This window comes from Anopheles gambiae, chromosome 3 (genome assembly GCF_943734735.2).
Source record: "Anopheles gambiae chromosome 3, idAnoGambNW_F1_1, whole genome shotgun sequence".
Lineage (NCBI taxonomy): Eukaryota > Metazoa > Arthropoda > Insecta > Diptera > Culicidae > Anopheles > Anopheles gambiae.
The window spans coordinates 87,966,623-87,993,432 of NC_064602.1; the positions used below are offsets into that span (position 1 = coordinate 87,966,623).

General features: G+C 48.4%; 1 protein-coding gene across 2 annotated transcripts in view; it reads right to left on the bottom strand.

The window, feature by feature from the left end:
- Nucleotides 1–12,799, bottom strand: part of LOC133394102 (uncharacterized) — a 62,888-nt gene extending 50,089 nt beyond the window's left edge. The window contains exons 1-3 of one of the 2 annotated variants that reach the window (XM_061662979.1): nt 12,595–12,791; nt 5,957–11,259; nt 1,600–5,872 (exon numbers count right to left, since the gene is read on the bottom strand). In XM_061662979.1, the coding sequence (XP_061518963.1) occupies nt 1,600–5,872; nt 5,957–9,455 (7,772 nt within the window). In that variant the 5' untranslated portion in view covers nt 9,456–11,259; nt 12,595–12,791. Of the gene's footprint in view, nt 1–1,599; nt 11,260–12,594 lie in introns of both variants that reach the window. The other variant, XM_061662978.1, reaches the window with a different exon arrangement.
- Between the last annotated feature and the right edge of the window lie 14,011 nt (nt 12,800–26,810).

Genomic DNA, 26,810 nt, shown 5'->3' on the forward strand with positions numbered 1-26,810 from the left:
ATCCGCTACCATTCCTGCTTTGCGATCTTGCAATCCAATTCAATCCAATGCAACTTCAATCCATTTACTTTTGCCAATAAAAAACATAATTTGCTTTTAAATACAAGGAAAAAAATAATCGAAATTTTACTACTGCAATCAATTGGAGCATGGAGTATTCCAACTCATCTACAATGAGCGCTATTAGAGGTTCGTAGACAAATGTATCAAACCTTCAGGCGTTTATTCTTGCCCTGGAATTCTCGGATTCTCGACTGGAATCGAAACGAAATCCGCACAGAACGATACTAATAAATGAATAAATTAGTCTATAGAGTTCAATCAAACCAATCTATTGGAGCATTACAGGGTTTTCCAAGTCACTTTCAAATGTAAACATTGTTTTTCACTGCGAGCAAGAAGTTATTCCACATCACTCTGATATTTCATTTTTGTCACAATAATTTTTAATTTCTTCAGCATGATTTTCAACACTTCAACGATCTGCTGCCATCTTTTTTTTTACTGGGATTTGAAGCCGGATCTCATAACCCGTTGACAAGTGAAGTGTTGAAATTCATAGTGAAGAAATGAAATTTCAGTTTCAGCACATGATTTTCAACACATGACAAAGAACTGTCAAACTCAAGCTGGATTTTCGTGTTGAAAATCATGCTGTAGAAATTAAAAATTATATTGATGGAAATGAAATGTTAGATCGATGTGGAACAACATTTTGTATGCGGTGAATAACAATGTTTACATTCGAAAGTGGCTTGGAAAACCATGGAATGCTCTATTGCCCTGTATGATACAAATTAAATATCAGAATGATGTGAAAAAACTTCTTGCACGCGATGAAAAACAATGTTTACATTCGAGAGTTACTAGAAATACCCTGTATATTCGTTTAAATTGGTAAATATTTATCTCTAAATGACTTGGAAAACTGAGAAAAACTCGTAAAAAACCTTGTAACCTTTTCTACACAATTTGTTTGAAAGGCAGAATAATTGGATCCAATGCCTAAATAATTGGTTATAAAATGAAATATAATCATAGTAAAGAACTATGTTATTGCAATTTACAAGATTTTCCAAGTCAGTTGCGAATGTTAACATTGTTATACACCGCCTTCAAGATGTTTTTCAACAGCTTTCAAATGGTGTATTTGCTTCAAAATGAAATTTCAGTTTTTACACATGATTTTCAACACTTCATAAAATAACTGTCAAACTCAAGAAATTAACAATTATGATGATACCAATGAAATATCAGATTGATGTGAAATAACATCTTTCTTGTGGCGAATAATAACGTTTACATTTGAAACTAAATTAGAAAACCCTGCAATGATCGTCATGCGAGATATTGCTCGTTAAAAGAGGAATTTATAGATCATAAAACGCTGCGAAAACACATCAAGAATGGATACTCGTCACATGAGACACTGTATCCTACTAAAACACACACACACACTGATGGATTAAAGAGTTAATCTCACTTGGTAACAGTCATGTGAATTATTACCTAAGACTGTTACCTTCATTTGTTCGCCATCAAAACGTCTATCTATCTATCATCTAAAACTATTTTAACAACCTACATCCAAACACTCACCTGCCAAACAGAGGATGCCAGAGCGGCGAGGACAGATCCGTCGTATCGTCGAGCCCGTTCGTGGTGCTGCCGACCTCTGCCAGATCGTCCGTATTCAGCAACCGTCTCTGCATGGCGGCCGGATCGAGCAGATGCAGACCGGGCTTCACCTTTAGCTTGGGCTGCTGATGCATACCACCGCCCGCACCACTTCCACCGCCGCCTGACTGCATTAAATGATGCTGCTGCTGTTGCTGCTGGAGGAAGTTGTGCTGCTGCTGTTGCTGCTGCTGCTGCTGCTGCTGTAGGAACATTTGTTGCTGTAGCTGTTCGTGCTGTTGCGCAGTGTACAGATCCATCCCCGGGATGGCCATCAGGTTGGCCAGCTTGCTGGAAGCACTACTGTTCGCACCACCATTGCCCCCGCCGGCATGCTTGTGCAGCTGCTGCTGCTGCTGCTGTTTGTCCGGCTGCAGCAAGTTCATCAGCGATTTGCACGTTACCCTCGGTTTTTGCTCTTCCTGGTGATGATGGTGCATCTGTTGCTGGAGGAGTTGTTGCTGCTGATGCTGCTGTTGTAGCTGAAGCTGATGCTGCTGCTGTTGCTGCTGCTGGTGATGATGATGATGTTGCTGCTGCTGGTGCTGCTGCTGGTGGAGCTGCTCTTTCTGGAGCTTCCGGGCGAGCTGTTGCTGCTGCTCGTGGAACTCTTGGAAGTTGGTGGGAAGATTGAAGAACGAATTGGCCGCCGCCGAACCGAACATACCGGCCGCACCCATACTGCTTTGGTGCTGAAGCTGCTGCTGCTGCTGATGGTGTTGCTGCTGTTGCAGTTTCGCTTTCTGCAACGCGGTAAGCTGTTGCCGGTGCGAGCTTCCCGAGTGCTGCTGCCGTCCACCGGACGCTGCCGCCGCTGCAGCCGCCTGGTTCATAAGGTTGGCCATATTTTTAAACCCACTCGGACTGAACGATTGCTGCTGCTGCTGCTGCTGGAGCTGTTGCGCATGGTGTTGCTGTTGCTGCAACAACGCTTGGGCGGATGTTCGCGAGCTAGCACCAGCCGCGCCAGCGGCACCGTACCGACTGCTGCTGCTGCTGTTGCCGCTACCACTACCACTGCCACTTCCGTGCGTCATCGTGGGCGGCGTCATGAACTGAGGTATCGCGAGGGGGTTGATCATACCGGCCGCTGCGGCAGCGGCAGCCGCCGCCGCTGCCGCCTTCTTCTGCTGGCTCTGGAACATGTTGGCGGCGGCCGTTACTGCCGCCACCGAGCGCTGCTGCTCGAGCGTTTTCGGCCCAAGGACGGGTTTGCGGTCGACGTGGGCGGCCGCAGCAGCGGCGGCCGCTGCCGCCGCTGCCTTCTTCTGGGCCGCCGCTTCCTGCTGCTTGCGCTGCTGCAGGTTGGCCGTCGTCATCGCTTCCTGCAGCATGGCCAGCTCGAGCTGCCGCTTGTACTCGAGCGGGCTGGTCGCCGTGGCGGGCGGCAACCCGCAAAAGTCCTGAAACCGCGGGCCCATAAACGGTAGCATGTCGGCCAGCGTGTTTGCGCCGGTGCCGGCGGCGCCCGTCGCTCCACCGACGGCGGCAGCTGCCGCCGCCGCCACCGTGGCAGCGGACGCCGAGGCCGGCAGGTTCATCATCGCCTTCAGCAGGTCCGGCGCGAACTGGCCCATCTGGCCGAGGTAGGGCAGCCAGAGCATCTGGTTGAAGGCGGCCGTCGTTGCCGCGTCAATGTCCCCGGCCAGCCCGGAGGCGAGCAGCGAGCTCATCATCGGGTTCTGTTTCGCCGCCTGCGCCGTCAGCGTTTGCTTCAGCGTCTCGAGCGGGCTGGGCGGTGTCGGGGTGGCGGCCGCGGCGTGCGCCTTCTTGCCGACGGCCGCCATCGATGGCACGGGCGTGGTGGGAGGCGGCGTGGCGACCGCTGCTGCTGCTGCTGCTGCCGCCGCCGTCGCATCGAGCGTCGTCTTCGATTTGAGCTTCACCAGCTCTTCCTGCGTCTGCAGGATCGTTTCGAGCTGCTGCAGCGAGATCACCAGTATGTCCGGATCCTGCAGTATGTTGGGAAAGGCGAACGCTTCCGGCAGCCGCAGCTCGGGCCGCGTCGTTAGCAGCAGGGGGATTTCGCGGGCCGGTGACGCCAGCACCGCGTTCAGCCGATCCTTTGGCACGAGCAGCGGGTCCGGCACCTTCCAGGCCGGATTGCCCACGAGCAGGCGGAGCTGGGTGAGCGGGTCCGGATCGTTGCCGGAGGTGAGCATCTCCACCAGGCGGGCCGAGTCGTTGAGATTCGTGTAGGCGGCGGCAGCGGCCGCTGCAGCCGCCGCTGCACTCTGCTGGCTGGAAGGTGTCACTGAGGCGGCTGGGCCGCTGCTTCCACCGGCCGCCATCGCGTTGATCAGGGAGGCGGCACTCACGCCCGCACTGGACGTCGTGACAGCCGGCACCGTCTTACCAGCACCACTGGTTGGCCTTTGCTGCTGCTGCTGCTGTTCGGGGTCCGTTTTGATGCGTTTCGCTTTCGGTTCGCTCGTGTCGTCGGCGGCACTGGCACTGCCACCGCCACCGCTGGACGATGAGAGCCGCTTCGCCTCCTCCGAGCAGCTGACCGTCGGGCTGGCCGACTTGCGACACTTGCCCAGATCGAGCGGTTCCTTCTGCTGCACCGTGCCGCCCGTTTTGGAGGTCGTCGTCGTCGCTACCGCGGCGCTACCGCTTGTACTGGTGGCCACCGTGCTCGTCGTCGTCGTCGCTGAAACACCCACCCCGTCAGCAGCGGCGGGCCGGCCGCCACCTTTCGCGACGGCCGCCACTGCTGCGGCCGCCTGCGACATTAGCGCCTCGATCACGCTCGACGTCGTCGAGCTGCTGCTCGAGCTGGACGCGGAGATGGATTTCGGCTGCAGGAACAGATCCGGCGACGGCGGCACCGCGGGCAGCCCGCTCGGCTGCGGCGACTGTATCGCATCGGAGCTGTGCGAGACGGGCCGGGGCGAGGGCGACAGGCTGCGCTTGCGGCAGCTCAGATCCTTCGGCAGCTCCTCCTGGCACGAGTCGGGCGATATCACGATCGGCGCCTCGGCCGGCAGCTCCTTCGCCGAGGTGCTCACCGAGGACGATGATGCACTGTTACCACCACCGCTGTCGCCGGCACTTCGGTCACCATCGGTACCTTCCTTCCCGGCGGCCTTGCTTGCCTCCGCCGCCGCCGCACTTGCAAAGTAGGAACTCGCGTGCTCGCTCGCCTCCGTCAGATCCTTTATCGTGATGGACAGCTCGTCCTCCAGCGTGGTCGTCGAGGAGGACGCCGCCGACGAGGTGGTGGTGGTGGTGGACGCCGTCGTGGTAGCACTTCCGCCACCCCCCATTGCCACCGTGCTGGATTGTTGCTGCTGCTGCGTCATCGCACCGGAAGCTGCTACCGTCTGCTCGGGTGCGAACGGGTTCGGCAGCAGATCGTCATCCACGCCGCCATCACTACCACCGCCGCTAGCACTGCCACCCCCAACACCACCACCTACCCCACCGCCGAACAGGTCGCCGGTGAGGCCCTCGATTTCGCCCGCCTCATTGAACGACAAACACTTCGGCGAGGTGCTGAGCGATTCGCCCAGCCGCGAAATGATGTCCGCGACCGGTTCCGGCTCCAGCAGCACGTCGTCCTCGTCGTCGTCGTTGTAGTCGTCCGCGATCGTGTAGATCGGGTTGGCGGTGGTCGGCTTGGTCGCAGTGGCGGAGGAACCGCCCCCGGTCGCCGCCACACCGGTGGCGTCCGCGCGGCGCTGTTGCTCCACCAGCGAGTCGAGCAGTTCGGCGGCCCCGGTCATCGTAGTGTCGCCGCAGCTGGCCGCCGCCGCATGCAGCAGCTCGTCCGCCGCCGACCCGCTGTGTGCCGGTCCTCCCCGCACTGCTGCTCCTCCTGTTGTACCTGCTGCTTCAGCTCCCACTACTCCTCCTCCACTACTACTAGCCGCCTGCAGCTCGTCGATGCCTTCGATCAGGTCGCCAAACTCCGCACTCAGATGATGCAGCTGTTGTTGTTGTTGATGATGATGATGATGATGGTGCAAATGGTTGTGTTCTTGTTGCTGATGGTGTTGTTGCTGCTGCTGCTGTTGCTCCAGAAGATCCGAGTTCTGCTGCTGCAGCGCGTGCTTCGGATCGTCATCGTCGAGCTCACTATCACTACTGATGGTGATGTGCGGTGGATGATGCACTTCCGCGTTGCTCTTGATGCAAGTCGATTTCGTCTTGCCCGCTTCACTGCCGCCTGCTGCCGCCGCCGCCAGCGTCCCTGAAACGGAAGGGGTAGTGGTGGTAGAGCCCGTCGACGCGGATGTCGTCGTAGTGGTGGTTGTTCTTGCGAGCGTCGTCGTACCTGTAGTACCGTCCGGGCCGATGACGATGGCGTCCATCGTCGTCGTTGTCGTGGTAGTGGCAGCATCGTCGTCGTCGTCGTTACTCCGGGTTCGGGTTCCTTTCGCCGTGTGTCCTTGCGATGCTGGTGTTGGTGTTAGCTGCTTCTCCTGCTGCTGCTGCTGCTGCTGCTGCTGCTCGAGAACGCACACTTCGTCGTCGTCTATCTCGACGACGGTGGTGGAGGAGCGGTCGGGTGACGCCGCTGGTGCATCGGCTGCAGCGGCTGCTGCTGCCGCCGCCGCCACCGCTGCCGCTATCGCAGCGGCCAGCGCACTACCACCATCATCGTCCGGGTGGCTGTCGTGCTCGTGCGGTTGTCCTTCCCCAGCATCCTTGGGGCCGGCACCAACACAAGCACCGTGTGCGTCGTCGTCGTCGTCGGGCGGTACCAGCTCGATGATCTCGTCCGAACCTTGCGACGGTCTTGCCGACGAATCGAAGCGAAGCGCATGATGCAGGTGCATACTGTGATGGTGGTGGTGGTGATGGTGGTGATGGTCCACGCCGAAGCTAGACCGACCGCCTTCCACGCCGAGCAGTTGCACATCGTCGTCGTCGTCGTCAACGATGTGTTGGTGCTGCTCCTGATGATGATGATGATGGTGATGATGATTCATCCCAAGTTCATCCAGTGCACGCAGACCCGCCGCGGCCGTGCCCCCATCGTCGTCGTCGTCCTCGTCGTCCACGCTCAGCACCAGGCTGCCGAGTGGCGGCGGTCCACCGTCGTTGGACGCCTGCGCACCAGCGTCACTGCACCGATGCTGCTGCTGCTGCACCGGGATGACGCTTGTTGGTATCTGTGACTCGATGCTCGTTCGGCGGGCCTTCATCTCCGACGACTTCTTCGCGAGCGCAATCGGCCACTCCCGATCGGCGGTCCGTGCCAGCGCTGCCAGCGTGGAACCATGCACGTCGTCGTCGTCGTGCACTTCGTAGTCATCGAGCGTGGCTACCAACTGGGCACCCTTGCCGCCCGCTCCACAATCGTCCTCGTCGTCGTCCAGCTCGAGCAGCTCCAGCTTGTGGGAAAGCTCGGACTGCCGCCGTTTATGGCTATTGCTTGTGTTCTCGACCGTCTCGACTCCTGCTCCGCCGCCATTGCACTTGCTGGTGGCGTCGTGGTGGCTCGGGCTGCCACCAATACTACTACCGAGGGCGTTACTGCTACCGTTACTAGCGTTACTACTATTATTGTTACTACTACTGTTATTATTATTACTATTGCTACCGCTGTCTCCCAGCAACAGCCGCGGGCAGAAGCCGGTTCCACCGTCCTCTTCCTCCGCCTTCACGTCCACCACCATCGCGTCGGTGGTGGTGGTGCTGCCGCCATTCGGTACCGCGCTCGGTTCGCTAAAACTACTGATATTGGTGTGGTGACTGGCGGCCACCAGCTCGCTGCGCCGGCTGGCCTGCAGCTTCTCCTGCAGCTCCTGGAGCTGCCGGCGCTGCTGCTCGTGATAGTTCCGGATCAGCTCCGCTATCGTTTCCTCCCGCTCGCGCTCCTCGGCGGCCGCTGCCTCCGCCGCTGCCGCCGCCGCCGACGCTTCCTCGTCCGCCCGTCGTATCCGCTCGTGGTCGTGGTACACCTCCGCCGGCTGCTCCGCGTTCGGGGAGGTGGCCACCGGCTGCTCCTGCTTCACGCCGACGCTGAACGTCACCTTGCGCTGGCCGGTCGCCACCAGCCGGCCGATCGTGCCGCTGCAGCTCGTACCGCTCGTGCGACTGTCGCGGCCACCGTCCGACGTGCCCTCCGACACGTGGCGCCGCTTCTTCTTCTTGCTCTTCTTATGCTTGCGATGGTGGTGGTGGTGGTGATGGTGCCTGCTGTGTCCGGATTTCGTCGCAAGTTTGTACTTTGGTGACGCGGAGACGGAAGCGGACCCGGACACGCTGGACGCCCGTCCGCCGCAGCAACTGTCGCTCGCTGCCGCATGGTCCTCCTCCTCCTCCTCCTCCTCTTCGTGTTCCTCCCCATCGCTACGGGGTGGCAGCAGGGAGAACGTGACGGACGTGGTCGGGTCGGTGCGCGGTATCGCCCGCCAGCTGCCCGCCGGCCCAGTCCGCGTCAATCGTATACGGTTGCGCTTGTCGTAGTCCTCGCACCGGACCTCCACGATGCGCGTGTCCTCCTGCTTCACGAACAGAAAGATTGGATTTACCCTAGGAACTGTGGTGGTGGTGGACAGGGTGGAAGTGGTGCCACCGCTTCCGCCGCCCGTCGCCCCAGTGCACGGTACGCTGGGGGAACGCTCGAGGGCACCGACAAAGTGGGCCGCCGATGCGGCCGAACCGGGTCTGCCCGTCTCGCTGCCGTTCGACAGGGCCGACGTGGTGCGGAGCGGTGCCGTTGGCCGCTTCGGCACCGTCAGCGCAGGGATGGCACGTTTTTTCGCCGCTCCCGGCACCGGTCCAGCGGCCGCCGGTTTGTTCGCCTGCTTGGCCGGCTGCTTCGGCTTCGGTTTGGGGCGGACGCGCGCATTGAAGAAGATTTCCGGCAGGCAGAGCGTATCGATGATGCGATCGGTGAACTGTCTCCGCCGGTTCGACTTCCGGTGCTCTTTTGGCTCGAGCGGCAACGGGAGCGGATCGTCCCGGTAGCCGGTCCGTTTGGGGGCCGTATGTTGCTGCGGGGCTCGCGGGGTGGGCGTTTGAACTGGTGTCCCCTCAACGCCCTGCTCCTGCTTCACTACAACCGGCGCCGCTGTTGCCGCTTCCGGTTCGCTTCCCGTCTCCAGCTTGATGTTGGACGGACTGTGGGCCGCAGTTTCACCCGACGACGGCAGGGCTGTCGCATCGTGCGGTGACCCACACCCATCACCGCCGCCACCGGGCGACATCCGGCGGCGCAGTATTAGCTTCGTGTCCTTCGACTCGCTGCACTCCCCTGCAACAACCACGTGCGCAACATAGTGCCGTCCCTGTTGCTGCTGCTGCTGTTGTTCCGCGTGACGTTGCACCGGTGTCGCACCGTCCGGCGTTGTGTCGGCCGGCCGCTCGCCCCACCCGCCCGAGCCGGTGGTCGTATCGAGCGAGGGCGTTTCGAACCCGGAGTCACGGTCCGCGTTCGATTCCGCACCCAGCCCGACGGCCAGCTCACAGTGGAACGGTTCCTCCGCCGCCGCCGCCGCCGCACACCCATCGACATCCCCGCCGGTGGGTGTTTTCGCCTCCGTCGTCGTCGTCGTCGTCGTCGTGTTGACTATGTTGTTGTTGTGATTGATGCACTTCTCGCCGGGCGATTTGGGTCGCCCGCCACCGACAAGCGGTATGAGATCAGGAAGGGCGCCGGCCCCCGTACCGCCATTGCTGATGAGGGTGCCCCCCGGGGGCGAACCAGCGGCCTCCGGGTGTTGTTGTGGTGGTGGGGGGGCTGCTGGCGACCCGCAACCGTCGGATGTGCCGCCGTTGAATCCGAGCGATCGCCATTGCGGTGCACTAACCTCGGCACTCATAGCCGCGACCGGTGACCATTGCCCGTGTTTCCCGCGATACTAAGCTTCCTCCACATGGGTCAGAAAGAGAAGGGGGGGAGGGGGGGGATTGAGAGGGCGAAGGACACAACAGGAAGTGAGAGGAAGGATGCACAATGAGCACAACAGTAAAGCAACAACAACAACAACAATAAAACGCACTATTGCTTTTCTCTCTCTCTCTCACACACACACTCCCACAGAGAGGGAACACACACACAAACACTCTTTGGCGCGCCTACGCACACTGCGATGACGGTTCTGCTGCTGCTGCTGCACACGCACACACCCTTAGCGGCCGTAGCGCACGCACACACGCAGTGAGGGATGTTTGCAGAATCAGCGAGAGCATCGCAATTCAATTTTCGTTTTCGCTTTACTTCACCAGCATACTTCCATGCACAATTTCACTTCACTCTTGACTTTTGGGGCACTTTGCTGGATTTGGATTTTCGCACACATTCACATTTTTAATAGCCCTTTTTTTGATTATTCTTTTACGCTCACTGAGCTTTCCGAGTCGAGCCACACACACAGCGGGCCACTGGCCACTCCTCCTGGCCTGAGGAGTGTGTATGTGTGGTTTTTTTTTGTGTGTATTGTTGCACAAACTTTTCTTTCCTTTCGAAATTCCGGACTTTTCCTTCTTTACACACACGATGCACGGAAAACACAACTCCAAACACAGGCAACACACAAAAATTGCTCCGTACAGAGAGAGCACACACCGCACACAATCACAAACAAAAAAAAACAAATTCCCAAGAAAAGCTCAGGATTTTTAATCACTCTTTTGCTTCCCGCTTCTGCTGCTGCTGTGCTGGTTGCTGCTTCTCGCTCTTTTTCGCTGCGCTCCCAGCGCTCACAGTGACGGCACTTTTCACGAAATCGATCGACCCTCCCCCCGCTTTTCTTGTCTTGCTGCTTACTTCGCTCCTTAGGTGGCAGGGACACCGCTCCTGCACACTGTTGGCCTTTTGCTCGGTTCGTAGCAACACGGCACACCGAAAAAAAACACAATCGCAATCTTCAGGTAAAAGCGGTCACACTTTGGCACATCCGCCACAGACACTTGACGGCACGGCAAATTTTCAGACCGTACGTACGATGTTTTGATTTTTCACCTCTACACGACGAAAGCGAATTCCGTGTCACTTGAACACCACACAAATCATTGAAAATGCCTCCTTGCGAGAGAGGGAGAGCGAGAGCAACCGAGAGCGAGCTGTCAAAATCGTGTATTTCGATTTTTTTCTTCTCACTGCTCACTACACACAACACACACACACGCACACTGCTGTACACGCGCGATCACACCAATACACTGGCGCGCGGTATGCAGGGCTTCTCTCGCTGCTTTTTTCCACTCTCTCTCTCTCTGCTCAGCCGAAATCTCTCACTCGCTCTCACGGCTCCTCGCGGCGCTCGCACTCGCACCGTGCATCCGGCAGCAGTGGCAACGCGCGTGGAAGAATGTTGGGGGCTCCGTGACAACAGCAGCACGCACGAGAATGGTACAAGGGCTTGACTGGATTGATTTTGAACGTCGCGGAATGTGATGGCAATCATAGAAGAAAAAAACCAATGCCACACGCACTACACACCCTTTAAATTCACACACACACACACACACACTCGCGCGTTATGATGGCGATGGTAATCAATCACTTCACAAACCACCGCTGCCATTCACCCGACTACAGCTGGATGCTTCTTAACTGCACTTTCAGTACGCACACTTTTGAACGTGTTTTCTTGGAAGAATATCTTTGCTTTTGAACGTAACCTAGAATAAAAAAATGGAATGGCATAAGCGACATATTAAAACCCCCCCTTATACTGCACTGAACTGGAGCCAAAACTCGTGCCCCGGACGCACCGGAAACCGAATCGTGCTGTGCAGCGGCCGAACACACGCGCCTGGCAGCCCCCTCTAGTTGTCGGTTCGGCAATTCCGGCACTAATGGCTGGCCTGGGGTCATTAAAACGGGAACCACAGGCAGTATGAATTATTGCCTCATTAGAACGCGCCCCCGGTAGCGGACAATGGGGGCGCGTGAAGCGCGAGAACGAAGCGGACACACGAAACATAATTCATACCGGCGTATTCATAAAGTTTTATGTGCTTTTAAAAGGACGGCCATTTTGGCGACCAATGCATTTTTTTAACACATGCGTGGGGTGGTGCTGGGTGAAATAGGCGTACAATTAGCACTGTTTTCATTAATGATAAAGTAGGAAAATTAAAGTGGAATATGATGATTCACTGGTGTTAAACTTTGTTTTGATATGACATAGATGTCAAAACATGCTGATTCTACAATCTTGCTAACCAGAATAAGCTATAATGTACTACACTTCACTATCAGCCACGATTGCTTAGTATTTGCTACTAGAACGCACTTTATTTTTCACTGTGCCAGGTGGTCACAAATCGTGTCACAGAAAAAAAAGAAACAACAACAACAACAACAATGTACTACCGTAGTACAAACGTATTGCCATGAAAACGGTGTGCACTAATCATTGATTACTACTACCCGCACGCTTGACACACAAATACTTTTGTCTCACTCATATTACGCTACTTTTTTCTTCTCCCTCTCTCTCGTCTCACCATGACAGTAGTGTAGGTACACCCGTAGTAGGCTTGTTTAGATGTGTGAGTGTTGTTTCTTTTTTGTTGTTTTGCTTTTTTTTCACTCTCTTCTTTAGTCACCGTATTCGCTCTTCGCTACTCTATTGCTGCTGTGCGCACACTCTCTCTCGTTCCTATTGGTTTTGCGTGCACACTCACACACAGCCACACGTGCGCTCGCGCGCTCGTTAATTCGCTCGTATGCTCCATCGAATGCACTATCGTAGAAATCGTTCTACATCACCAAACAAATCGTTAGCCCCGACACCATATTACCCGTTTTAGTAAAACGGGGCCACTGCAATATTCCAGCATCAGGATGAATGAATTGGTGTTTTCATTCTTTAATTAACTCTTATTAAAACACCCGATTGCAGTTTTCACCAAAAAATCAAATACGTGCTTCTCGTATTTTTCAATAATTTTTCACAAATATTTTGTATAAATTTTTATAAAACATATTTTAATGAACTTTCAATTCACCTCTATTCAAACTGTAATTTTTACCACCGTTCTTATCGCAACCGTATTGTTGTTTTGCTCACATACGAAAACGCACACACGCGCACTTTGTCGTCTTCTTTTCTTTTCTTCTTCTTCTTTCCGTCGCTGCCTATGTGTTGTGCAGCTCGCCTTCCGTCAGGTTGCTGCGATGCGACCACGCGGGATTTCAAATTTGAAATGTTGTGGTTGGTTTTTCTGTGAACAGCGCAGGGGGTTCACGTTTTCCGCCTCGCTCACGAATTGCAGGGTTCATGTGCGATGGGTTGTGTCGTAGTTGACGAGCCGGTGAAAATGGTTCGCCGCTCTGATTTGGGAGAGGGCGAGAAAATTGTAAACCGTGCAGGATTGTGTTGATAATACCACATATATTTATGTGATGATGTATGTTTACATTACGATCAATGAGAATGCTAAAATGTTCTACATCACGAAAAGTGTAAAGAAAATATAAATTAATTCTTATAAAATAAATTACAACACACTTTCCACATCATTTAATCAAAAGAGGCCACCCCTGCATTTGAGAGCGAATCGTATTCTCTCACGAAGCTAAAAGAGATGCAGCTCACCTCGAAAGTGATGTGAGAGAGTAGGATAGCCATACCTTTATCTCGTCTATAGCGGCACAATAAGTATGTGTATGTGTAGCAAACGTACGAACAAATCTGCATCGCACGCACATTTTTGTGGTAGGATAATGTGTTAGTGAGAGAGACAGAGAGATCAACTACGATCGGGAGAGAGATAGAGAGGATTTTTTTCCAGTGTATTCTCGCAATTGCACCAAGTTCCAGTGAAACCAAAATTAAAATTGCGTGTCTTATGTTCAAAGCAAATCCACCGATGGATTGATGATTTAATTATTGCTGTAAATCATTTTCTAAAAATACAATTTTATTTTACCTTCATTGCGTAGTTTTGAGTTTGTTTGATTAATTGCTTCACTAGTAAATTTTGTTTGCTATTTAAAATTTTCTGTATTTATGTATTTTATTTTGCTTTCTAAGCACAATTAAAATATTAATCATTTTAATTTTTTTAGCAATGTTATGGTTATAATAAATATAATGAACAAACAACTTTAAAATTAAGGTTTCTTGATTAAAATTGTTATCCCTATACAGTATTATTACCTTACTATACTCGAAATTTTTAATAAGACAAAAATTCAATTTAACAAAGCATAAACCGTTCATTGTAATAAATAGTGAAAAAATTGCTTAAATTATTTTTCCATTTAATTCCAGGAATACAAAGCTCTTATTTATTAATGTGTTTTGTAATGCTCAGTTTTGTCCAATTTAATGCTCGTTTTTTTGTGTCCACTTCAATGCTTCTTTGGAGAAAGCAACGTCGCTTCTTGGTATGAAAGTGTATTTTTTCCCTTTATATGTAATCTTCAATTTATTCATTCCATACTTTGTTTTTTTTTCTTCATACACCTACTTTTATGTAAATGCCCTTGTTTTACACAATTTCTGCAATTTGAATTCTAACTAATTCGATTTTGTTTATCATTTGCATCACCCACCACCCGGTCCAATGTTGTCTGTCCCTTTTTTACAACCTGTCCTTCTACTACAGTTCTCCTTTTTTTTTTTTTTTGGGCTGTGCTGTATGTGTGTTTCGGCTTTACTACTTACACCTACACAAAACACAAAAACCACAAAACCGTCGTCCCTTTTCTCTCTTTCCATTCCAGTGCAAACGTTCCATTCTCTTCGGAAAACGGTCTCGGTGCGGCGGTGGTGCGTGTTTGGCTGGGAACGGTGCGTGAGAGCCGCGTTTGTGTAGTTGCGTACCTTTCTCCGGAGGCACCAGCGTTACCAACTCCCCCCCCCTCCTTTCTTCTACCACAAATCCTACCACACGTGTCAGTTGGGACCACGCGCTCTTCCACACGCCTGAACGTTTTGCGTTTTGCGCACATCCCCCTCCGTTCACAAACATACGCATAGCAGTGACCTTGACTCGGTCATTCTTCGGATGTTCACCGATTAAAGTGATCAATTTTCCTTGTCGTGTCGGCCTTTCGCTTTCTCCCAAAATCGCTGTGGCATCAACTTACAGCATCAATTTACTAAGGGGAGGCAGAGGGGAAGAGACACAGGGGATGGATTATTTTGGTCACAGAAAGCGTGTCACCGTTTGTGGAAAGTTATGGTTAAATATAGATTTTAGAGGAAGTAGTAATTTTTTGGAAATACATTTGAAATAAAGATATATTTTGTATGCCAAAGTATTTAGCTTAAGCAGCTCTATGTACTAATGATGATAAAAACTTACACTAATCTTTGCAGTCAACAGGCATGCATATAAATTAGACTGCAAAACATTTCCACTTCCATTTTCTTCTTTCTTCCGGTAGGCTGACCAACCGCTGCCTACCGGAAGATGAAAGGAAGAACTCCTATTTTTTAAACTCAAAAAAGAGGGAATCGGTTGCACTAGTGAGCATAGCAAAAACAAAAACAAAAAATGCACCCCAAGCTGCGGCTTTCTAGGTCACACGAGAAAGCACATCCGCACACACAGAGGCACAAAAATCAGGCAGGTTGCATCGGAAGTTTTACTTCACCTCCCCCGACCCAAGGCGAAGGGGAGAAGAAGCGTTTGGTTGCGCCGCTGCAAGTGCATTAGACAGTCCCCTCCCCTCTCTATCTTCTTCATTGCATAGCTTTTTTTTCCACCCCATTCACAGACAAACAGGCCGAACGAGCGACTAGAGGCGGGAGAGAGAGAGAGAATAGAGCTAACAATAAAATGAAACTGACCAAAAAGCTGCCAGTTGCACGGGAGATGCAACAGAAATATGTATAAAAAAGAGTAGAGGGAGACAAGGGGAAAGGGACAGAGAAGAGAAAAAAAAACGAAAATAAATTACATTTTAATCTCGAACCATCTCATCCGTCATGGCAGCACGCAAGGAGGTGGTGGTGATGGTGCAAGATGGGTTGAGGGTGATATAAAAATAGCAATAAAAAAAAGAACTCTCCCCGACTCTCTAAGCAAGTGTGTGCATTGATGACGCTATATTTGTACGCGAAAACCATCCCCATCCCTTTGGGGGTAGTTGCGGTGGCTACATGAGGGATCAATATTAACATTTGACGTACTGCAATGTACCGTATTGGTTGGTTGTGTTGCATTTACTGACGGCAAACAAAAATATTAACTGCAAAAAGGAAGATCCATCTTTGTGTCATGTTCTATGCAAATATATTCCACATGTTTGTCCATTTGTGAGCTGTGTGCGTGGGTGGTGCAATGAGGCTAGCATTTTGATGGATGCACCAATAAGTTAATTGTTTTTTTACTCTGTACTGGTTTGATCAGGCTGATGGGGCTACATACAGCACAGAAGAGAGCAATTTTTGACTGGTTCGCATGATCTGGGGATGTTAACGATTCCAGTTACGTGCGTTCTCGAATGCAGCGTTTCGGTGAATTAAATTAACGATTCCGCTGAATTCCGCCATTGGTTCCGCAGGCCATCTACCAGCCATGATTTTACCATGATGATGCAATCTCGTGCAAATAAAAAGGAACGAAACGAACGAAATTGACGTCAAAAACCTTAGCATACGGTCTGATAGATAGTATAAACTCGATCGTAACGCACGTTGCCTCCCATCATGGTGGTACTGTTGATTGGGTACTGTTGTTAGTTGAAGCATCCATTCAAACGAGAACTAGCTCATCAGTAACGGCCTATGTAGTTGTTAACAAATAAACTTTTCTCAAAAGAAGTAGAGCTTTGATTTTACTGAGAAGTAGCTTTGTGGCTCACAGAGCTAGTGATAAACAATGCATTGAAAATATACCATAAGATCCCATTTATTCAAATTACATTGTCCTTTTTAGAGGATAATGTTAACAATACTTAGGTGAATACAATACTTCGCGGATGACATAGACATCACCGGCAGGACAACTGCGTATTTAGAACGTATTTACCCGACTCAGAAAGATTAGATTGAGAATCAATGCGACGAAGACGAAGTACTTGCTTGCCGGTGACTCAGATCATCTGGAAAGCTGTTTATTAGTTGACGGCGACCATCTCGAGTTAGTAAAGGTGTTCTGCTATCTTGGGACGGTCGTTACTTCGGACTGCGACATCAGCAGCGAAATCCGGAGACGCATTGTGCAAGGGAATCGTGCATACTACGGGCTTCCGCCGACTGCTGATATCCAGAAGACTTTGAGACCTCACTAAATGTGAGATATATCGTACGTTGATACGCCCTGTGGTCCTCTATGGACATGTGCCTTGGACCATCCGAACAGAAGATACAAACGCTATGGGTGTGTTTGAGCGACGCATCCTCCGGACCATCTTTGGAGGAGTGCTCGAGCATGGAATGCAAGGATGAACTACGAGCTTGCTGAGCTGTACAAAGAACCGAGCATACTGACGGTGGATACAATGGCTGGGGCATGTCATGTGGATGCTGAACTCATGCTCTATAGCGATCCCCAGTTCGGTATTAGGCGCAGAGGAGCACAGCGAACTCGATGGCAGGATCAGGTGAATCAAGGCCTGTCGGAGATGTCTACATGGATGGGAGGCTGCAGCCAGGGACCGATCATCCAGGAGAATTACTGTTAACCGGGCCATGTCACATCGACGTACTCTATCATGAGCAGGCCAACAAGAAAGAAAGAGAAATTTAATTGAATTATTTTAAAAGATGATCTAATACAAACATACGATTTTAAAACAAAAAGATGGCCATTTTGGATTCTGCTCCATCTGGGATTTAAACCCATCAGGAACCTAATGTTAGGTCATCGAACGTCTCCACCACGCTTTATAGTTACAGAGTTTTGTGTGTTTCTTAGTTTTGGATAGTAAAATATTAAAGAAATTACTAGATGAAAGGTTTGCTAAATCAATCTGTAAATCATTGAATAAAGAGGTGGTTCGAGAGCTTGCTTCCTTCGACCACTATAACCAAACCTGCTTGAATGTTCTCAAACGATTGCACAAAAGCATAGAAACAATATCTTTGCATCATTTATGTTACAGCACAGAAGGAATAAAACACTTTCGCCAACAGTACTAAAACGAATCGAGTAGAGTGATTTTCTTTGATTTTCTATTTCCAATACACATCCTGCACGACCTGCAAGCCACGATACTCTGCCAAAAAACAACAAAACAGAAAAAAATGGTGCAAAAAAAGCGAATGAATAAAGAAAATATTTGCATAAATTCAACGCCACACTCGCCCAACACATTGCTGGAACATCAAGAGCATGGTGGTCGTTCGTGATGAGCAGTAGCAGTAGTTCGACTCTCCGCAGTGCCGGAGATCACTTCCAAAGTGTCCAACGTATGCCGTTGGAGGACGTCAGGATACAAATAGCCTAAAAAAAACCCCACGATTGAGAACTCAAACCCAACACGAACCCATCATCCCAAGCAAATCGCGTACACCCGCACCAGCAACCAGCAATTGGGACAAATTTCACCTCACTTTATAGTCGGCGAAATGTTTCTGGCAAGTTTCTGACAGCGCAGAAGAGAACGTACAGCGACGGGCGCTTCCATATCACTCTTTCCCCCCACTTTTGTTTGAGTTTCCAATGGAAGAGAAAACGACGGGCAAAATGAGCATATTTCATCTCGAGGGAATGGTAACTTCACTTTTAGATTTCGTTTTTTAAGCAAACGATTCAACGAAGCTATTACCGGCTACCGGTGTACTGGGCGTTTGGTGAACTAAAGGGGAAAGAACATCGGGAAAGGACAGTGGTTGTGGTGGTCGTATCACAATCCGTTACTACTTCTTGCGTGTCGTGGGGTGTTTGGAATGGTGGGAAATAAAAAAAGGGGAAAGACGTTTCGTTCGTTCGAATTTTCGATTCTGCTGCTTCAAAACGCACCAAACGCGTGTGTGAGATTGATAACAATCTGTTCGGCGGGCAGATGTTGATGATATCTTGGCAAGAGGGAGAGGGAAACAAACGGAATAGGGGAAATATATTACACGTCTTCTTGCTTCTGACAGTGCCACAACATATGCGAGGAGATAGAAAACCAGAAAAAATACCAACAAAAATAAGCAAAAAGGTTCAACTGTCTCCCAAAAAGTTCAATTAATCTGTATAATTTCTCAGTGAATAGAACTCGATCCAATCGATGGCAACGTTTCCAATATTCTCTTTACGTCCGCTCAATCTCCTTCCTTCTATCCATCAAATGTCAGTACTCCGTTGAGGTGAACATAATTCACCGGTCGTTGTATCGATCGCGCTGCTAGTACACATCGTCATCCCTCCTGTTTTGCCATCATGCTCAGCTTCGACCGGAAATTCAACCATTTCCGATCTTTGCAAAATGGCGCACGGCGAAGAACACACAGCGGCGACATAAAGCATGCTGTTTCTGCTCATCAAATCGTTCCCGTTCTTGGTCGGACGTTGCTGATACTTGCAGCAACTCCAACACCCGTCGTACTTAGAGAAAGAGAGAGAACGTACTGAGGGGTATCATGGCAAGGAAGCTTCCCAATTTGGAAACATATCGCACGGACGGCCATTTTGGCTACTGTTCCTGGGGACCTAAACCTTTGACCCGGACCCCGTAGACCCTTTTGCCCCGAGGACCAGTGCATTAGAGAAGAGGTTTGGTCGTTCTTCTTGTTTCGGACTGGGCAGGGACTCGAAAAGGTACACCTAAGCCCCCCGTGAAAAGATGTGACGATGATTAATGCTGCTAGGTGAAGGCAGAATATGTGTGTGTGTGTGTGTGTGTGTGTGTGTGTGTGTGTGTGTGTGTGTGTGTGTGTGTGTGTGTGTGTGTGTGTGTGTGTGTGTGTGTGGGTGTGTGCCTTGAGTCCAATGTTCCGATTTTTGAAAACGTTTGCCCTTCGTTGCGCGTTGCTTAAAATTCATTTCGGCCTGTTCCTCGTTCTTTGCAACCTTTCACTATATTGCCCTCCTCTGCACGCCCAGCCATGCTCTCTCTAAGCAAGATTTATTTTTGTTTAGTTTTGCGAAAACTTCACGCTATGTAGATGACGACTTGGACGCATGACGACGACAAATGGTGTCTTGTGTGTATGGCGAAACCGATAAGAATTGGAATGGACTGCGCACTGCTCCGCTTCACGGCTGACCTTGCTGCATGGCGTCCGTCCGTCATATTCGTTGACAGCGTCAGCAGTTTTGTCGCTTTGTGTCGCCTTCTTGCGCGGGCAAAGTTTTATGCAGCTCTTGAAAAACTTTAAACTTGAAGCGGGTAATAAAACGGTAACATCACGACCTGAAACCGGTACCAGTTCGGTAGTAAACCGGTACGCGCCAGTGTGTGGGTGCCAGTGTGTTTGCAAACGAAAATTACGCATTCTTTGGATTCGAGGCGGGATGCGCATTGAACGATTGTTGTAGGAAGAGAATGTGATACGGTATGAGAGATTTTTTTTTGTGCGTAGTGCAAGTACGTACACCGGAAGAGTCTGCAAGTTTTATGCAATTTTAACAATCGGTGAAGTAGTAAAACGCAGACAAACCTGTTTTACATAACGCTGTGATCGGTCGTTGGGTCTGGACATACTTCTAGAGCAGGGGCCTCCAAACTTTTCAGCTCGCGGGCCGCATTGCTTCAAAAATAATTATGTTGAGGGCCATTTGACGCTACCTTTAACTGATGAGTGAACGTTTAAATCTCGTTTTTATAATAAAATACTAACGATATTTGTACAGTTTCGTGTTACTATAGCTTGATTTTTGTCTGAGAAAAGTAAAAAATACATTTTAATTTTAAAAATTCATAATAACGAAATATTTATATTAACTCTGGCAAAGTCATCGTGGGCCGCATTATAAGCTCTTGAGGGCCGCATGCGGCCCGCGGGCCGTAGTTTGGAGACCCCTGTTCTAGAGGATGCAATCCACTGTAAGGAGCATCCACTGTGCATGATCCATTTCAACGAATTTTGCATAGACAATTGACCATAAAATCACCGAACGCCATAAACAAAGCCCTGATTTTTATTTTTGAAGTTAACTACTAGTAACATGCATGCATCTTTCCAGGATAAATGTCTTCGCGTAAATATTTAAAGCAAGTTTGCAGGGATTTATAGTTAATTTTTGCACTTCATACCAATATGCCAATAATGATGTATTAAACTTTTACGAAAATACATTATTTATACATTATGTACCGAATATAGTTTATATTCAGAATAGCACTTGCGATTACTTTATTTAAGTGAATTATAAAATACGTCATACACTCTCGTTAACTCGTTCACTAAACCGGGCTTTATTTTGTGATTTTTCCCTTAATACTACGGCAAAATATTGCAAATTTTGATAAAATCTTTCTATATAAAGAGCAACCATATCTCAGATATCTGAGAAAAATCGGGGAATTATCTTATTCACCCTGTTCCTTCGAACGTAGCTTTTTATTAAGCTATGGCCGTATGAACTGAAATATGATAAGTGTTAAGATCAGCTAACATTTGCTACAGAATGAAAAATTTAATAATTTTTATATCACGTTCAGTTTAATTAGTCTTAGTTATTGTAATAAACTTGCTTCAGCAGCTTGACAGCTTAATGTTATGACTAATGGGGCGAACCGTTGGTCAAAAGAATAGACTGGTCAGATTGTACCAAACCGGTTCCACATCCCTCTTTTTCTCTCCCTAAGAACGATAAATTGTCCCATTGAATTTAAGATAGTTTATTAGTTTTTTTTTCTTAATTTCCATACAACTAACTCAAACCTTCATCGTAAGATAATTGGTTCGATGGAATAGATCGTAATGTTTCACAGCAATTGTTGGGATTCAATAACGCATTAGATCATACTCGCATGCTTTGCAGTCATAGATTTTATTTCTAACTTAAAAAGACAACGTCAGAATCAAGATAAACCCTTTAGAGTAACACACACAAAGGAAGATCAAAAACAGCAAAAGCAATTCAAAATGAGCATAGCTTTCCTCCCGGGAGTGCATTTGTTCCCTGTCTATTGTGACCTTTTCTGTGTGGAACCTTTTGCATTCCTTTCTAACCAACTCTATGAAGCTCTTTTTTCCTCTTCTCTCTCTCTCTCTCTCTCTCTCTTTCTCTCTTTCTCTCTATCACTTTCGCCCCTTGCATCAGCAATCAAGAGCGAAACGAGATGAATACGTAATTATGAGGTTAATTTATGCAAAGAATAAATGCACTTATTCTTGGGCGGGCTGGCGGCAAGGGACGCAAAGGGGACGTTTCCATTCCTCCCAAAACCAAAAAAGACATAGGGCTCACCATGCTCTTGCTCCCATCTCGCTCCACCAAATCCATGTGCACACGTGTGTGTGTGTGTCAGAGTAGATTTAAATTTTATATGAACAATTCATACTAACATTCACATGCACATGGCATCTCTATTACTCTCCGCGCCAAGGGCAAAAACGTTTTAAACTGGTAAGAAACTGTTCGCTCGAAACAAAAAAAAAAAAAGACAATACAAAAAATAGAATAAAACCGTCCACTTCATCACTACAATCGAGCCGCGCTGTATTTGTGAGCAGAGTGTGTGTTTGTATTTTTTCTTTCTTTCCTGGAAGCGAAAGAAACAATTGACAAACGACTTGGAGACGTTCAAACTTTTTAGGTTGCACGAACCATGAACGGGTGTCATTGCCCTCGCGTGTTTCCGACCGTTGCCTCATCTAATATGAGACACAGCCGCGTTTTAAGCTCTTCAATCACCATTAGAACGGTCTCCATAGTAACAGCGAGGCTGTTTTTTTTACTGGCTCTAGCTTTTTTCTTGGCTCAAACGATCGATCTGCTGCCAGCTGTCAGTTTTACGAGCGATAATTGCGCGCACACACACACCTGTAGATGGTCTAGAATTCGATCTTTTCGATCCTAATGCGCGAGGGCAAGGTGTGTTCACACCCGGTGGTGATCGATGGTGGTGAGGTGCAATTGTTTGGGATTCAATGTTTAGCGAGCGCGATCTTTGCGCCTGCGTGAAGGAATGTTCACGATCGAGAGGATCGGTAAAGGGTTAAGGGGAAATAGGGGAGAGGCATTAAGGTTGCAATATCGCCCAGCCAGTTGCATCACGACCTTTGATGGCGGTGTTTGGCGTAAGATGCGGCGTGTTTTTTTTCCTTTTTTTTTCTTCTGTGTAGTTGTTTGGCCGTACCTCCCAAACCCGATGGCGGCATCTTGTGGAGTGGTTTTTTTTCGAATTTCTGCTTCGCAATGCAATTCGGCGTCTTGCTTACACACGCCGACAGCTGGTGCGAGATTTATTGCGTTAAATAAATACGTACACCGGCGGACCCCAAATCTTACCCGATAGGGCTGGCGAGTTCACGGGTGGGGTGGTTTCGGGTTCCTCTAAAAAAAAAAAGAATGGATTTCCATGGGGGGACTTGAAATGTTACGTCCGTTTTCGCTCGTAGTTCGTTGTGCAATCGGGCTCGATTGGGTCTGAGCCTGTGCCGGAGGTTGTAAGGTCAAAACGCATGTGCAAGATGTTGAAAATGATACTGCTATCATGGTGAAATTTTGTTAAGATTACAAGTCTGCCATGGAGCCGTAGTTTTGCTTTGATTAAAAGACCCCCAGTCCAGCAAGAAATGGTTCTTCCAGCTACAGATGACTCGAGTCAAAATACGCAAAACATAAAAAAATGGTTTTATTACCCCGTCAAGAATAAGGCAGCTTGAAGTCTTCCTGCTCGGACCGATTGGTTGACAGTGACATCCCCGAGGAAACGCTGTCGATATTATTATATGCATGAAACTGTTCCCTGGTTTTGCGGCGCAGAGAGAACGAGAAAGATAAGTTACTTTTACAATTACCATTAGTCAGCATTCCCGTCCGGCAGTACCCGCCAACGCCCCAAAGGCACCGTCTCGACCCAGCAACTTCGCCAGCGCCATTAGTGCCTGTTCTTTGTCGTCTAGGCGACGGCCATTCCTTCTCTCGAGTGGTCGAGTGTGCACCATTCCTTATGAAAGCGAACCAGATACGTTTATGTTAAAGCGAAATAAACTATTGTGATGCTGATGGAATAAAAAAAGTCATGTCCGGAATGCTTTTCCTTTAAGCAGTGCCGTCTGTTTGCAGAAACGGAGCAATGAAACTTAAAAATTGAAGCTTCCTTTCCAGCGAAGCGGGTGCGAAGAGCTAAGTGCGACATTAATTAAGCAAACAGACTGGCTGGAATTGAACTCTGTTCTTGATCGTTTCCCTTCCGTCACGTACGGCCAGATTAGCCGTCATCTTCGTAATCGATCGCATGATGTCATGGTGGAGAGACGACTACTCACAACTGCTCTCGTACGCGTACTTCGGCGGAGGCTTCTTCAGCGTGTCGTGCTGTGATGTTTTAATTTCAAACGTTCGTAAAAGCGTAATGCACTCGCAGCACAGTGGGGAAGTACAATTAGGGGCTCCAAAATTAAACTGAATTGCCACAAACTAACACAGAAAAAAACGCAACATCCAGAAACAGGAAATTGATATTGATTGCATCATCAAACTCATTAACACCGAGGCGTAAGGGTAAGGTTCCGTGACCAGAGCCAGAGTTCAAACTAAAGTATTACAAAAACAAAAACAAAAAGAACAACAAAACAAGTCCGGGTTCATTGAACCAAGGCCACTCGAATGGCCCTTTAAAACGCATTAAAATGTAGCGCACAAACTAGGTCACCCTCTGTACGCTGCGGGGTGATTGCTGGTCGGTGGTGAGTTCTACTCCACACCACGTGTCTCCCTTTCACGGATTGCATAAGTTCGAGGTAAAGTTCCTTCGCGCTCTACGTACTTGTGGTGTTCTGCTTTTTTATTCTTTTTACAAAGCTTCCCCATGACTGAAAGGATGCCTTCAACTCTGCTCTTTGCCTGTCTCTGTCTTGTCCGATTCTACCAACAAAATGGCAGTCTTGGCCATAGGAATGGTGTGAACGAAGTTATCATTAGTTTCACCTCTATTTCCTTCAATTTCCTCACCGAGACTGGTACGTGATACCTGACCATTCCCTTGGTATCTTCTGCTGTTGATATTCATAGGGGAAACGAAAAGGAAAACGGGCCACTAGGAACACAGTTTCGGAAGGGGAGCACTGTTCTTGTTATTACGATCCCAAAGCCCTCCATCCAACACAAAGGGTGGTGGCGCATTATGCTTTACTGTACAGCTTCCCCGTTTCAATAAGTGTTCATTAAAGAAAGAAAAAAAGGGCAAAACTTTGAGAAGCTTCCCGCAAACTCTTCCCCCAACGCTTGCAGCCTCCAAACCTGCTCGCTCTAATGAGATGCAATGCCCGGTTCCGGCCACACATTGTGTGCCCGGGGTTTTGGTGTCTGGTAGAACGCTGTTCGCACTGTACGCTCGCCCTTCTCATGTGAGCTCGCAGTTTGTACGCATGTTGCATGTTTGTTCTAATGGATTTATTTATTTATCTGCAAACACTTGCAACCCACAGGCCGGGGAGGATGAGGAAGGGCCAAAGGGCCCGAGCAAGGGGTTCGGGTATTTGCAAACAGAAAACGTGTTAGCTTCCCAACCGCTTCTCCAGTTGCGGTCTGTTTATTGATGCAAATAAAACTTCCTGCTCGGGGTGGGGAGTGGACTGAGTGGTGTGTTTTGCGATTTTTTTCTTTCTTTCTTTTGTATGTGTGTGGTTTCACAAGCTTAGAAGTAAAGCAGATACAGCAAAGAGGCCGAATATTTTAATCACAAGTGGAAACACGATGTTTGAAGAAAAAAAAAGGATTTTTTTTCATTATATGAAATATGAGTGAATAAGTTAACACTATAAAGTAGTAGTAAGTACACTGAAGTTAACACTACCTATTTTTTATTAATAAAATTATCACAGCTTTGCGTTAAGCAGCTAAAGACTTTAGTCCAAAAATCAACCAACAAGCTTGATAACACCTGTTTTCAGCAGTTACCTGATCATATTACACCATCAAGATGTCTGCGAACCCAAACCAATCGGGGTATATTCCTGAAGGGATCTTACATGTTATATATACATTGTAACTAAAAAATACGGATCGGAGAATTCTCTCGACTGCCTGCGAAGAAACTCTAGGATGTTGTTCACTTTATCGATAATTTCATTAAAGTGCAAGTGGAAACGATGTTTACGGTTTATAGGTAATTCCTAAGCCTTTTACTGCAATGTACCGATTGCAGAGGTGTTTGCCGTATATGCAGTAGTGATATACTATTGGATTTGAACGATGAAACAACCTGGACGAACATTTAAGAACATAAATTAGTATGTCGTTATAGATGCACCAATTAGAGAAAGAATCGATTGATTAATCGAGACAAAACCATCACGAAAACATCGTCCCTTGTTAGTTACTGGAACTAAATTTAAAACAGATCATAAATTGATTTGATTACCACTTATCAATTAGGTCGCATGCCTTAACTATATGCCTCTAATGGACTCAAGCCTCGTATGGAATTGAGTTCCCCATTAAGCAGGATTGGCTGAAGTGTTCCACATTGGCATCATTGACAGGCTTTCTTCATCAGCAGCGCTAGCTAGTAACTCATGTAACCAAATGCAGTTTATAAACTATTTTGCGTTTTGTAAACACGGTTTATCGAGTATAATGATCAACTCATTTTGCGATGTTGAGTATAAGATGCCAGGCAATAGTAAAGCTATCGCTAGTGAAGTGTTCGTTTTAAAGGTAATAATCTTCTATGCGGTTTGAGGAGCTGTGAAGTGTTTCATAGGAATGGGTGAATTTTATTAGTTTTTTTTTATCATGCTCAGGAGAAAGAGAATATTCCCAATGAATTGCTCCAGACCTACTCGTAGCTGGAATTACATTGAATTGTTCTAAGAAAGGCACAATTTGTTTAAACATGTTTTACATTGTATACCCTCAGCGGGTCAACACAAAGAGTTTTATTTACTCTTTTGACTCATTTTTTTATTTACTCATGGGAAACATTTTTTTAGCTGACATGGCATGGGTGTCAAGCAAAGTTAAGTCTGAGCGACTGGCCCATTTGCTGCTGAGATATTGTTTAGCTAATTGCAATTCCATTCAAAACTGTGCACAAATCTTTAGCAAAGAAGTATGAGATAAGAAGATTATAAATGGTTACTGATCTATTTTTTTTTTTTGATAACATACATAAAAGTTTAAATGAATAAAGTCTGTTGGAATTTTCTGAAGCTGTA